This window comes from Anarhichas minor, unplaced genomic scaffold (genome assembly GCF_050575085.1).
Source record: "Anarhichas minor isolate MPS153535 unplaced genomic scaffold, ASM5057508v1 ptg000003l, whole genome shotgun sequence".
NCBI classification, from domain to species: Eukaryota; Metazoa; Chordata; class Actinopteri; order Perciformes; family Anarhichadidae; genus Anarhichas; species Anarhichas minor.
Genome location: NW_027466449.1, coordinates 10,000,766 through 10,015,846, shown reverse-complemented (window position 1 = coordinate 10,015,846; position 15,081 = coordinate 10,000,766). Strand labels below are relative to the sequence as shown.

The 15,081-nt window shown below is 40.2% G+C and overlaps 1 protein-coding gene across 1 annotated transcript; it reads right to left on the bottom strand.

Moving 5' to 3' along the window:
• Positions 1-3,419: 3,419 nt before the first annotated feature.
• tmem81 (transmembrane protein 81) lies at positions 3,420-14,457 on the bottom strand. The gene is made up of 9 exons (XM_076102481.1): positions 14,230-14,457; positions 13,689-13,834; positions 13,353-13,468; positions 12,335-12,528; positions 12,083-12,168; positions 5,142-5,221; positions 4,485-4,598; positions 4,132-4,281; positions 3,420-3,499 (listed from the first exon to the last, which is right to left on the bottom strand). The coding sequence occupies exons 1-9, from the start codon at positions 14,455-14,457 to the stop codon at positions 3,420-3,422; spliced, it is 1,194 nt and encodes a 397-aa protein (XP_075958596.1).
• Positions 14,458-15,081: the final 624 nt, after the last annotated feature.

Genomic DNA, 15,081 nt, shown 5'->3' with positions numbered 1-15,081 from the left:
GATCAGAATATGAAAATAAATTATCTTGCAGGAAACCTTAAGTAAGACAAGTCATAACAATGAAGCCTGCATGCTAATGTGCCAATTGAAAACATTGACTTAATGTGTGTTTCTCTCAGTCAGGCAAAAGAGGCCTGTATGGAGTAAGTGGATATTATGACAGTCGCTCTTGAACATCACATCAAAAGATGCTGTGATCAAGAAGATGAGGCAAAAGCCTGGCTATTGAAAGAAATTATGCAAATAAGTCATTGCACAGAATTCTCGTGACACACTCTCTGTATAGCTCTCTCTTAATAATCCTTTGAAAGATAAAGGCAGGGACTAACAGAACGAGAGAGAGAGAGAGAGAGAGAGAGAGAGAGAGAGAGAGAGAGGGAAAGACAGAGGGAGGTAAAGAGAAAGAAAACAGTGAGGGGTCCAATTAAATGAGGAGAATAAAAGAGGAAGACAAGAAAGATGAATGAAGTGGAGAGTCTCAGAGCTGATGCTTAGTTATTATAAAAGCCATTTTGTAAACATTGCAAGCAGTTATTACACAACATAATAATCATTAAAAGGTTTCACCGCAGACTGCACTTTCAAGCATTACACATTTTCACTTAAAACAATTTTCTCTAAGGGTTTATGTCCACTGTTACAAATTGTTGTTGTTTCCTGCTGCAAGATGTCAATGAAGACACCCCAGTTAATAGTAAATGAGGTCATTGACAGCTCAGAGAACGCAATCAATGAAATGATGAAAGTGAAGAGAAAAATAGGGTCTGTTTTTCTCTCACAGTGTTACCCCGAGGACTTTAGACTCCTATTGTGCACAGTTGTAGATGTTGAATTCCGTTTAATTAAATTCAAGTCTTCAAGACTAAGAAATATTAGCACAGTCACTATCACATTTCTCCAAACCACGGATACGTTGATTGTCTGTGTTTTAGAATTCGGTCAGGGGAAGTGAGGTATAAAAATAATACAAATACAAATGTACACCTACGTACACAATTTAGATGTATAGAATAAAGGGAAATGTATGTAATGTTCCCTATTGTTACTGCAGGAGACACAAACACACGTTCAAACGGTCAGCTCTCACCAGTACCTCCAATATATGAATGTCAGTGAAATTCAATGTGCTCTGTCGTCACTGCAGCACACACACACACACAGAGACACACACACAGACTCCCCCCCTGTGACTGTCTCCAATTACTGAGCAGGTGCACCTAGGCAGGTCTTCTAGAAAAGGTCATCCATCGTGTGTGTGTGTTTTGTGTCCCCGCCATGCCCTCAATTTCATCACCAATCTTCTACCGTGTTTTCTTTTAATTTACCTCGATAGTTATTCAGCTCCTTGGGTTGTTTTTTTTTGGATAACATGGTCATGTGCATAAACACATATGCAATCAGAGGAGGGCACTTGTTTTAACGCTCAGTCACATCCAATATGTCAATTTCTGCCCCAGTGCTCAATGGATGAAAATGGAGCCTGAAGCGTAATGGTTTGACGTTATACTCCTACCAAAATCTTTTTTTAGTATTACTCTGCCTCTGTATTCTCAGAGGATGGCTGCAACAAACAATTATTTTTGATGAATCTGTTGATTTTTATTTTTTTCAATGAACCAAATCGTTAAGTCTGTAAAATATCAGAAAATAGGGACAAATTCCCATCATAGGCCGTGGTTACACTTGTCTTTTTAATGTGACTTCTGTGTGCGTAAGAGGACACAGAGAGGAAACTGTTCAAAACAACAATGGCAGTTCCAGAAGAGGTTAGCGTAGATCTTGAAATAGCATCAGCTATATCAGAACAAGAATATTTCTTTATGGGAAGAAGAGCCAAGAACAGTTTCCGCTATTTGCATGCAAAGTGTATTATAAAAATAAACGTCTGTGTTTACAGGAAACGTACAGTTTTCTGCTCGTTACATTCACACAGTCTCTTTTCAAAATAAACGTCCAACATTTACAAAAGGTAGATTTAGGAAAAGATGGTGGATTTGGTAAAAATAAGCTAAATATGCTTGTTATATAACTAGCAAATGTAAAAGTTACATTGCAAAACGAAGATAGTCAGCCTTGCTGCAGGTTCTGTGACACTACAGAAATACCCTGCAGCCCAAAAGACATTTCCCCTTACCGCGTTTTAATAGAGACGTCTGTAGAACTGTTAGCAGGACAACTAGTTCCATTGACTTGCTAACTCATGAGCTAACTTGTGTTTTGTACAAAGAATTGAACTTTGGCATAAATAGTCTTGGCTTTTCAAAATTGCAGCCACATCTAATTCTGGCAGCTGTTCCAATGTGTACCAAATGTAGCTGGTGTGTTTGTGTTTCATCAGAAAACATTGGTGATGAGCACCATCAGTGGACGATGATGCTGATCAGTGCAAGGAGTGCACTGGCTCTGGGAATTCTGAGAAAACCAGATGATGTAACGCTGTTTTAAACACCTACTGCTTTTTGCTTTGTATATTTTCCCACTTTACACAATTCGGCAAAGAGGGCATATTGCACACTGACAGTATGACTTACATCATCTTGCTGACTCGTGACACATCACTGACTTTAGACTTTAGATAGATCATTAGGAGTCTCTGGTCTCACACACAGCCCACATGATAAGAGTCCCGAACAACCAAGCCGACATTCAGCTGTTTTCGTTGGTGGCCTGGCACTTGAAATAAATGCATGATCTGATCTCACAGTGTTTTTCCAGTAACTGTGCAGTTGTTGAGTCATGATTATCAAACATTTTTAAGATCATTGCAGTGACTCAAATCACCAGTGATGGTCAGGATCTCACTCTGGCAGATCATTGAAAGATGTCACGTCAGTACAAGAATGCGTTGTGTTCTTTTAGAAAGAAAAAACAATAACTCTGTTTAGGTGTCTGAAAGATCAGTAATACACTCTGTTTTGCAAACATTGTGAGAAATGTGTTAGAGGATTTATTTTGAAATCCCTTCAGTCAGGTGTTTTGACATTTTCTGACATTCAAGCTTTGTCTGTGCGCGGAAAACAAGTTGACCTGATCTCACAGACCTGAATACAGAGCCATCCCACAAAACACACAAGCAGCATGACAGAGCAGAGAGTCAGGCTGAAACAGTGGGATGGATTTAAGGAAGGACAGGAAGAGGAAAAGAAGGAGGAGGCAAAAAAATGGAAGAAACTGAGAAAAGTCATTGAAGGACCAAAACTAGTGGCAACCTCAAGCTGGACTTAGCCGTTACAAACTAAAAATGTGTGAGCACTTTCCGAGCTGCTTCGTACATTTTACCAGCAGTGACAGCAACGCTCATATTGTTGTCACCTTGTCTGTCATCATAGTAAAATGCGGTCCTGGAGACACGTAAATGAATGCATAACTTATGCCTAATTCACCCTTTGCAGAGCCCGTAGAGAGCCGGACAAATGTGATTATGAGGCAGGCACCACGGACACCACAGGATTTGGGAAGTTGATTCGGGAGGTGGGATATCCGGACGCGTACCTCACATCTGGCACAACAACAAGAAGCACATTGGACCAGTTTGAAGAAAGGCTTGCCGAACAAGTCAGAAGATATGGACACCACTGATGCGTCTTCTAATGACGCATTCAATTATTAATGTTAGTCACAATTCCTAGAAAGATATTGTTGAAGTGCTGGAGAGTGATGTCGGAGGGTGTAACCAAAAATGTAGGCTTCTGATAGACAAATTTGTAAAAATGAAAAAAAAAAGAAGTCTACAAGTTGTGCAAAACTCTAGCAAATTTTGTCCATGACATGCACCACAGATGCATGTCAAAGCTCTTTGGAGGAATACCGTGCTTTTAAATAACCCTCAGTTATAGTAGATGTATTTCCAGCCTCTCTTTTTCCTGTCACTGTGATACAGTGACGGGAGTTTTTACTGTATCCTTTCAGAGAGGGGAAATATAATGGCATCTGCTCAATTTTCAAATCGTGTGAATTCAACGTTATTGAACACGTTTTGTGAAGAACACTGACAAAAATACATTTCAAAAAACTTTGTTAACACAAGGTTATAGCAGTCAAAGGGGTTACAACATTCTAAAGCTACTAAACGGAACTTTGTGGTCAAAATGGTGTTTCCAGCACCAGAGTCCCTTCAGAAAACAGACTGACTGTCTGTGCTGGTCAGTCCTTCTGACTGCAGGTTGAAGGCGGCAGCAAAGCGGATCTGGATCTCTGCGCAGCGGGCTGGTGACCCGCTGGAGTCTGACCTGAAGGACTTTATGGTGAACCTGCATGATTTCATCTGATTTTGCACGGAATCTGACCCGGAATACTATCTTCCTTAACTCTATGTCGCAATGTCATTTCAGCTTGACGGAGAGGATCTCTCCCACGGAGTTAGCTGGAGAAATCATTCCAGTTGCCTAGCAATTCTCTGCAAAGATTACCTCAGCAACACATTGGATGAAGAGCAGACAAACATTACACCCCCTCCATCGGGCTAACGTAACACCCATGTGCACCTGCTCCATCATCTGCCTCTTCAAGCATCAGGGCCTCTCTGTTACCACCATCCAGAAGATGGAAACGAGTGAAATACTTCTTCGTCTTGATGACGTTGCTAGAGAGCTGCTCAGCTTGGTGATGACGATGAGGACACAAGATAGATAGGAGCAGATTGTCGCTGACACCTTGAACAAGTTTCCCAGACAGGAAAAAATCTGTGGCCAAATTTAAAATCCATCCTCTTTCAGATTGATACACTCACGGTTTGTGTAGTTTGAATATACATGCATGTTATACAAGTTATATACAAACTAATTTATTATTATTACCAATTGTCCATCAGTTGCAGACACATTTTGTTAAATCTACAAGTTTCAAACCTGTAAAAATAGATGCTGTTCAGAATGTTCATTTTTCTTAAACTACACCATTCTGATTCAAAATGTATTTAAAATATGTAACACTGTAATTCAATTGCTGACGCACATGATGAAATAGTTGATAAATGAATCTGGTTGACAAATGTATCATTTTGACTCTTGGATGGCAAATCATGTGATATCTTTTGTTATTTATAACAAGACGCGTTTAACTAATCTGTTGAAAGTCCTTGTAGCTCGAGAGAGAGAAAAAGCTAAAAGCTAGAAAAGTACAAAAACTTGGACTGCTGTTACCCGCGTTGAGGCAGTCTGTTTCAGTTGAGTTTTCCTCTTCTGACGTTCTGCTCCTGCCACGGCACACTCTCTTGTGGGGACTGGAAGAAAGTGCGGAGATCAATGTGAATGCCTATGGCAACCCTTGAAGCCTTAGCATTGGACGACCTGGATCACTAATAGTTGCTCTTACAGTCTTATAGCCAGATCTTGAAAGAGGTTTTATAGCTACATGCTTTCCATCTACGCTTCTGACACAACAAAGTTCTAAATCTTTTAGAAGTCTTGGGCAATGTCACCCCACTTTGATGATGTTGGGGGACAGATGAAATCCTTCTCCAGGGCCAACCACAATGCATGACAGACTTCAGAGACGATGCAGGACACGACACATGGACCCAAGTCTTTAGCTAGCTGCAACGCATGGTTGGGAAGCACCTGAGGCGAGTACTCAGAGTGTGACAGCCAACCTTTCAGCAACCCCCACCGGAGCACTGTTGATGGCTTGTTGATTCAGAAATGGATGCGAGTGATGCACCAAATCCTCAAACCGGCTGATGGGTATCCTGAAATACCTGCAGGTCATCTCCTCATCCATTGCCCTCATTTGCTGCACAAGCAGGCTGTATTCTCCCTCCTTATTAATTCTAGGCACGGGAGCTCCTCCTCATCATCCGACTTTTCCATCAATTTTGTTGAGCCAAACTTACATTAATATATTGAATCACGCTTGTCAAATTAATCAATGACCGCCTGACAAAGGATCTGTAAAAGGATGGTCCAAATGAAAATAAATTACATCCGCCATCCGCTGCAGTGTATGTATGCCTGGCACACAGGAGAGGTGCCCACACAGAACGCATAGGCAAACAGCCACAGAGGTATAAATCAGACCTAACACACAAGCGGTACTGAGTATGTTCAGTAGATATTTATGCAACACAATACACAGACGTCTTAAAACCAATAGCTCCGTTATTGTAGCAGTTCGAATTTCAACTAGAAGTTGTTGTGGATAGGTTTGTCAGCTGTAGGTGCTATGAAACTGCTGCTTTCATCTCCTCTGTAGACATTATTTTATTAAAATCCCCTCTCCCCTGATACCTGCAAGCTCCACACAAATGCCAGTTTAAAGTATGTCCTGCAATCAGCTCGGATCAAGGCTTGTCATCCTCTCTCAGTTTTCTGTTCTGGTGGAGAGCACATTTGGACACCACAGTGACATTAAAAAAGATGGTGCACTCACACACAAAAGAGTGTTTCACAGAAAGGTCAATGCTACTTTGGCATTGGGAACTGGAGAGAAGAGGACAGCAGCAACACAAACAATGGATGCAGCGGAAAAGGTTGAGAGACCAACAAGTATGCAAATATGTGATGGATTTATTTTCTTTTAAAAAGTAAAAAATGACATTTGTTGAAACTTGTGGGCTTATAGAATATATTTGATGTATTTCTTTGAGAATTTGTATTCACTGTGTATGAATACAATTGTTCTGGAGATATTGTCCTCTCCAGAAAATTGACGCAATAGTTTTATGTTGAAATAGTTATCTCTTTTGTGCAGCTCCAAAGAATATTCAGATAATATTTGCTGATGGTTGGACATTTCAGAAGCCACAAAGTACACAACTGCAAAGTAGCTCCGTTGTCAGAAATATATATGAGCAGTAGGTCACAACAGGCCGTGTTATGTTGTGATTATATCACAGCCAAGGGGTGTTGTTTGACCAAATGGATGTAGTCAACGTGACGTCATCGGGTGGTTTGTGGACAACGGCATTTTGGCTGTCACCAGCTTAGTTCTTGGCCGTTGCCATCTGGGTTATTTGGAACCAGATTGACATGAGAAGCTGGAGCTAACTACAACCGAACACCGAATGAGACATTTTTCATGTGACCAGAATGTTCATAAACTTTTATGAACTAAAACACACTGTGAAAAGGTTCAAGTTCTAATACGAAAACACGGACGTCTGCATTCCAACTGAATCACAAGGTAGCCACGCCCTAAACCATACCCTGCACTTTTCAGAACCGCAGGTTGCCGCCTGTTCAAAACTCCAAAAGTTTTACAGAGTTTTTGACATTTGTTTATGACAGACAGAAGAATAAAGGTTAAGTGACAGAAAACAGGAGAAAGGAGACATTCTCCTTTGGCTTTGATGCAAAATCAATGCCCTCGTACTTTATCTAACCGCCGTCTTACAGCTGGGCTCATGCTAAAAGGTCCACAGTAACGTTGGAGATATGAAGATATGAAGAGATATGAATTGTTTAATGATGTGTCTTGTTCTCTGTAATTTAGTGTCGTCTACCATTAGTGGTCGTTCACTTGCCATGCCACATCTTTGTGTGCACTGTATTGTGCACGTGCAAACTGTGAGCTGATTGTATAGTCTAGCAGTCGTCAGAACATCATTTGTGGCACCGTTTGACTGGAGTCACAGAGGACAAAAAGAGAGATCGAAAAATGGCTTTGTGCAAACTACTCTTTGCCCCGGGCTTGAATAAATTATCATTTAAGCAGCGGAACCTGATTAAAGCCATCTGCAGTTGTTGTTTTTATTCCACTCTTTCCTCTCAGGTTCTTAACTCAGAAACCATTAAACGTCCACAAATGAGACCCATATAATTAAAATCTGCAGGACTTTCAGAACATGCTGGCGGCTTTGTTCTGCGACATCCTGTTCAAACTGCCGTCCCCATGCTTGATATTAGACTTTAATATCCATATTGATTTGCAATTGAGAGAAAATGCAATTTTTGCTTTAATAGTCTGGAACAGGATCACCAAGTCAGGCTGCAACCATATTTTTGTCCCAGGAATGAATGGCCATTCTAACCCTTACCACTTAAGACAAAAGCAAGATGTTGGATGGTTTCTGAAAGGGGCTTTTGAGTTTCCTCGTAAGACCTCTTCACAAAGTCAACATGCTTTGTACTTACAGGAAGTTATACAATGTGTTAAACTCAGACGTCCATCAAACTGCAACTTTGGAACGTCACTGCTAGTTAAACTTCACAATCAGAAAGCTAAATTTCTTTCTCAAGATATTTCTGGAGCTGATTCACCAGCACTTACAATATATTTCTATTTGCTTCCAGCTGTGAGAAGCTCATCCTATTCCTTTTTACCGCTGATGTATACTATTCTCACACAATGCACAAACGACCATATTTAGTATGCATTCTTTGTGGTTTGAGTGTACTTCATTTTGTCACCTGTCCTGTGTAAACACACTGAAGGGTGAATTTGCAAAGAATAGATTGAGGCTCTTGATAAGCCCATGAATTGCACATCATTTGCAACCGCTAGCTGCAGCGCCTGAAGGGCCCAAAAGAAATTGCGCTTAAGAGATTGCAGCTCCAAGAGTCTAATTTGCTTCTTTTTTCATCAATTTGCACCAAAACACGCTGTGTCTGATCAGGGACTACAGTAGTATAAGGTGGAAATACAAGTACCTTAAAATTGTACTTAAGTACAGTAAATGAGTAAATGCACTTTGTTACTTTCCACCACTGCTTTTTAGAATATGGCTCAAGAGGGGCAGCAAAAAATACAAGTTCAAAAACTAAGAAGACCTTTTCGAAGAAAGGAAACATCTAAAGGTCACTCGTAACTCACTCTGACATTTAGTTTACTTCATATTTTCATTTCAGAAAACTGAGAACAACAGGAGAGTTTGTTGAGCTCATCTCTCCAGTGCTCAACATGGTTATAATAAGCATCTAACATCTGATTTCTTTTCTCTCATTTTCATTCAGAATCTTTTTTTGGAGGCGTTCGTCGTGGAGAGATCGTCCATTTATTGATTCAATGTCCGACTTTTATGTGTTCTGTGATGGTTCAGGGGAGCAGTAATTAAATTGTGTGTGCAGTGAGCGCTGGGAAAACAGTTACATCTTGTAGACTGATGTTGTAAATAAGCACATGGAGGGAAATGACGTTCTTCGGGTTTCAATGGGGCAAGTTTCACGAGGAAATGAATGAATTACAGTAAGCATATCATCATAATTGCATTTGTGTGATTTCCCCTGAGCCCCTCGTTTGCCTCTGCTCCTTTCAAAACAGCACAAATAAAGACGCTCATCACAGACGAGCAAAGACATCTGTCCTCATCGCCTTTCTCTCTCTGCCTCAGTGATTGCACTTTGATGACGTCAACATCTGTTATTATTGTGTCCTAAAACTGGCCTAGATATTCAGATTCTTTCAATGTCAGCAATACTACAGTGTGAATATACTTAGATGTAAAGGTCTTGCACTCAAAAGTTGTTTTCAAATAAGCACAGATGCACTATCAGCTAAATATTCAGAAGTATCAGCAAAAATACCCCCACCTATTATGCAGAACAGTGTTACTGTCGTGGTATTACTGATGCATGAGGTGCAGTTAATTGAATTCACTGTTGGGTAGTTTTATAAGTCGATCATAAACAGGACAGTGGTTGTCAACCTACTGGTCGCAAAAGTTTGCTCTTTTAACAGTTCTGAGTATGAAAACTCATCCATTTTGATTCAGCTAAATATTACCACTTCGGTAGTATTTGGCACCACTTAGTAAATCACACATATAATAGCTTTTGGGTTGCCAGGTTGTGAAAAATCTCTGTAGTTGGTGTTCATGCTCCACCAGAAGGACAATTGACTATATTTTTTTGAATTGTAGTTCATCAGGTGGACATGGACCACTTACCCTCTGGAAAGACCTGCAGAGTATCTTGATCAGAGTCTGATCATTAACAAATGATTGCCTTTTATGACTCAAAGACTTGATGGGTTCCTAATATTTACATTTAATCTTGTTAGTAAGTTTAAAACCCACAAATGTCAGCCACAGGGATTTTTCACAAACCCGCACCTCAAACATTGCTCTCGTCGATGGTTTGAGAGCTAAGGATCTTAAAATAACAAAGCTGCCTTAACATTTTTCATCCATCCAAAAGTTTTGTTTGTGACGTGTAATGAGCATCAACAATTTGAGATGCATCATCTTGTTTTTGAGAGGATCCTTTTGTCTTCCTGCCTCTTCATCAGATTCGTTCCACTGTGGCAGCTCAGTCCCATTATGCAGCGTGGTCACGGTGGAGAAATTGAATGAATATGCTCATGCTTAACGTCATACTGTCTGTCAGAACCTTTTTAATGAACCAACACTGCCATCTGCCGGCACAGAGTTAGACAACCGTCTAACACACTCTTGACTCCTGTCACGCCCAGAGTTTGAATGTTTTCATTTTGTCTTACTCTGTTGTTTTATGGTTAATACCCTTAATCAGCTATGGTCCACCTCCACAGGAGCTTTCATTTTGCTTGATTTAATGTCTCCTCAGGACTCTGTGGGTCCTAATCTCTCCTCTCAGCTTTGGTGCACCAGTTAGGGTGGGGTAACCTCCAATATATCCTTCATATTAGTACTTTTTTTATCGAACCAGGAATATTTGAGATTGACGTTGAGATTCAAAATCTCTTTTTCATGGGAGTCTTCACCGCATGGCGGCATAAAAAGTTTCACATGAAAAGCAGAATGAACTGACTTAACACTAACATCAAATTACATCAACCAATGTCATTAGCACTGTTCAGTAACAGGATATTCAGCAGTCAAATAGTCCTTAATCCTGTTTTTATAATCTCCAAATGTGCATGAAATAATCTAGATGAGGGTGCAAAAACTTAAAAAACACTTTCACCAAAGGCAGTACAGGTTTAAGAAATGAAGGTTACAGCTTCTGATAGTTTTAGGAGTCAGTAGAAAACATAGATAAGTTGTGCGTGTAATATTGGCTTTCAGAAGAATGTACTAATGTTCAACAGTTCTACAGTTGTATAAGGAGGACAAACCTTCTCATACAAACTGCAATGATGTGTGCGGGAACCTGAATCAGAGACAAATCCTAAGGCAGAATGATATACAGAATATAACATTTACAAAGAAGGTGAACTTGCATGCATATATAAAATATCACCATTATCAATTGCTAATAAAAGCGTTGCTTGAATATTTTTTTTTCCTTGCGCCAAAAGAATAACTGCATTTGTTTCTATAGATACCAAACTTCCCTTTGAGTTTTTAGGTAAGACACTTGAAATGATGTTTAAAGGACAGAGATGCACCTTACATACTTCCAGCATAGCTTGGCCCTCGGCCCTGAGTCTTATCAGCCAGAATGACTGGAAACTAAGCCTGGGTGTGCCCTTTCTTAAAGATAAACTGTAGAGTTTCCATTCAGTGTTATCCAATGCATCCCCTTCAAATTACATTTGAAAAGCATTTCATAAGCAATATTCACTATCTTTTAGCTCGTTTTTGGTCTCAATTATCTGGTTCTTTCGCTGCTAAAGGCTGCACTGTGTTCACCAGCTTGTCTCTATAAGGCCCAGATCAGACAGAGCACTTTTAAAAAAAGACTGAGCAAGCTGCTCTTTAGTAGGCTTCAACAAAAAAAGGCCGTAGGTTTAACAGGTTTTGGGATCGGGGCCTAACTGTTTTCTGCTGTTTGCTGCTGAGTAGGTAGCGTATTGTGGCATTTTAGAGCTCTTTGTTGAAAACAACTGGTTGCTGCAGCCGACAAATTACACTATGAGAGCGGTGAAAGAAAACCGATCAGTAAAGATGACAGCTAAATAATGAGCTGAAACTCATGGAGCTGCAGATTCAGTCAATAATCCTCTGGAGGTTTATCATTACGAGTGTTATTTGATATATTGTTATTATCAAAAAATATTGATTATAGCTTTATACATCTTACAACTTGTAGCTTTGCTGCTTTAAAAAGTGGCTTTATTATATTTTCCCTTTCCAGTTGAAAGCTGAAATCAAAAGTCTTCATTCTATCTCAGACGTTTGTTTATTTGTTGTTTGAGGGGATCATTGTGGAGATATAATCCATGTGGAGCAGAAATTTAATTGTGTGTGCGCTGAGCGATGGAAAAACAGCAACATCTGTCAAAATGCTTGAGCCCTCTCCTCTTCACTGTCCAGTAGAGTGCCAGCAGCATCAATCCAGCGCCGACGCCTGACAGGCTCAGACTGATCAGCATCTGTGATGAGAGGGGTCAAAGTTAACATTTAATAAATGTAATTTTAATCAATGATTTTGATAAATTGTTAAGCAAGTAATTCAAAAAAACAATACATTAACCCCCAAAATAATAATTAGTGCATCATTGCATCCCCAAACCAATGACTTCCTAAACCAAACAGTACTGGGTAAAGAAGAGCCATCTTTTGGTGATGCTGGTCTGATGCGGTCTCATTCTGCTGATTTCCAGTGGAGTCCCACTGGGCCAGAGAGCTTTCGTAGTCCAGATTGAGAATTCCGACAGGTAAGACCCGGATCCCCCAGTAAACACTCTTCACCCTGCGTAAGGTGACATCCTGCACGATACAACGATAAGTACCTGAAAATGACATGATTAGCAGCACTTTAGTGTTTTTGTATGAAAGTGCTCCCATGGATTTGTGTGTGTTTGCCTGTGTGGAAATTTCAGCACCGCTTCGACGATGTCATAGTGAAAATGTTAATTATTTTATTTTTTAAGAATAGTTTCATTGCAAGGTATCGTTGGCACATAAAAGAAATATTATTTTTCCATTTTTTTTACAATAACAACTTAATAGTGTCGTGAAAAAATGGGGTATTAAAATGATGTGGAAAATGTTGCACAAATCAACCCGCGAGTATAGTTCAAAAGGAAGACTCATGTTAAGAAACAAGCTCACTAACCAAGACAGCAATAAGAGACACAAAAAAATACAAATAAGTTGACATATATGCATCTAGCACTATTACATGGTTATTATTGTTTTTGACCACACCTTCACCCTCCCTCAGACCTCTCTCAGCCACATCTCAAATGAAGGCACAGCATCAGACTTCCAGAGTTGCAAAATATGTTTTTTGCCAGTACAGTGCCCTCAGATAAACCGGCTATTTGTCACTATACCTTTCAGGCATGAGTGCAGAGCAGTGTCACTTGTGAAGCGCAAAATGGCCACACGGGGGTCTGGCTCCCATTGCTTGTCAAATGGGAGCCAAAAACAGTTGAATTCACAGTAACTTTACTTAATACTTAAACTGTAAAGTCTGACTGTCTTGACATACATATCAATACTTCCTAACTTAATTTCTCACAATACCTACTGGCCCAACCCTGAGCTCACCAGGAAATGGAGTTCTGAAATTAAGCCAGTCTGTGTGCGCCACATGTATGGGTGTGTTTACCTGCGTCCTCCTCCCTGATGGGGTCCAGAATAACTCGATCCAGCAGAGGAGCATCCCGGCGAATAAACAGAGAGTCATCAGAGGTGATTATTCCTCGAGCGTAACGCCACGACACCCTGAGCCATGAAGGAAAAACATCACAGTAAGCACTGCCCTCCATCAAAGAGCTGTGGCAATTACACCGGGTTAACCCAGCCCTGGGCTGAGGAAACTAAGCTAACACACTTCAACAAAGAGCAACCAAAAAGCAATTTTATTCTATTCTGAAATGGGTTTGTAGGTATTTGTTTGTAATTAAAAGGACACAAATCACCACAAAATCTCCTCCATCCTTACCTCCAGGAGAACCTGCCCATTGCCTCCATGACTTCTCCCAGACAGTCGATCTCCACTCTCTCTCCTGAAGTCACAGTCATGGTCCTGAGTCCACACTGCCACGACTCCAGACACTTTACCTTACGAACACGGCAATCCTCCGACACCTTCTATTAAGCCATTTCCACATGCAGATGACAACAATTGGAGCATGAAATCTAAAATTAGTTCAAATCAGAGTTAAGCAAAACTAGGTTTAAAATTAGTAAATCCAGATTTAAAGAACTTAGGCAGGGCTCTCCGCAGTTAAAAACGAATCTCCGTTTATTAAATCCAACAGTCTGTCTGCTGGTCATTGACTGAGTTCTGTTGAACCTGCCTGATTTTGTCTCATTTGGCTCGTTATATAAAACTATAAAGAGAGGTTTAAATTTAAGCTATGTTAATTTTTAGCAAGTTTTGACTTTTGTAGCAACATAATTTAATCGGGTTTAAAAATGAATCCTTGTCAGTGCAACCCAGCCTTAGTGTTAGTTAGATGTTCAAGACATCTCTGTAGTACCTTTGTTCCATCTTTACTTGTCACTTCTTCAGTGGCTGTCTCGCCATCTTCCAGTAAACAAAGGGTTTGAGTTTTAACGCCGAGTCCGCAGGTGGTGCTGCAGGGAGAGCTGTCAACAATGACCTTCACCAGCATTCTATCCACCTCCTCCAGGTCAGCTGAAGTCAGACAATGGAGGAACAGGAGGAGGAGGAGGAGGAGGTCAATCCAGACAGTCACATGCTGCATTTTGCTGTTTGATGGTAAATCTGCAGGAAATAAAAAGATATTTAGTTTTCCACTCAATGTGTCATAAAGAAGAAGAACAAAAAGGAGAAGATGAAGACGAAGAAGACATTTTGTATTTAATCACTTTAGTCACTGCAATCGACAGGTTTGTTGATTTTTTTTTAATATTAAGTTTGTATCGCTAGGCAACATGCTGTGTGTTTGTTTTTAGGCTTATATGATTTTATCACAGAAATATAAATCAATGTCATGTGTCAAAGTATAATTGCTCTCCAATATGTATCTACAATTAGATGACTTTAACCCTGGAAGACTCAGTGAAACTTAACGACATAGAGTTTTTTGTGCGATGTGTTCAAACTGGAGGTGACAGCTGTGAGAAAATGTTGAATCAATCCATAACTGTGCTACTCTGCACAACATACTGCACCTTGTATGATTATTGCTGCCTCTGTGTTTAAAGGTCCAGTTGATGCTGCAGACAAAGTTAGCTCACATTTGTAAAACTGAAGTGAAAGAGTAAGAAAGATGACGTGCTGATTGGTCCAAACTGCTGCATCTGCCGGGTCTCATTGTACAATTTAAGTTTGAACTGAATATTGTGTCGTGACAACCAGAGTTCCA

Bases quoted from the DNA above. Each gene is read 5' to 3' on its own strand.
- tmem81 (XM_076102481.1), bottom strand. From the start codon at position 14,457: ATGCAGCATGTGACTGTCTGGATTGACCTCCTCCTCCTCCTCCTCCTG. The intron at 12,529-13,352 runs GTAAACACACCC...TGTCATTTTCAG, and splicing joins CATCAGGGAGGAGGACGCAG to GTACTTATCGTTGTATCGTG. The intron at 4,282-4,484 runs GTGCACATGGGT...ATTCCGGGTCAG, and splicing joins AGAGGCAGATGATGGAGCAG to ATTCCGTGCAAAATCAGATG.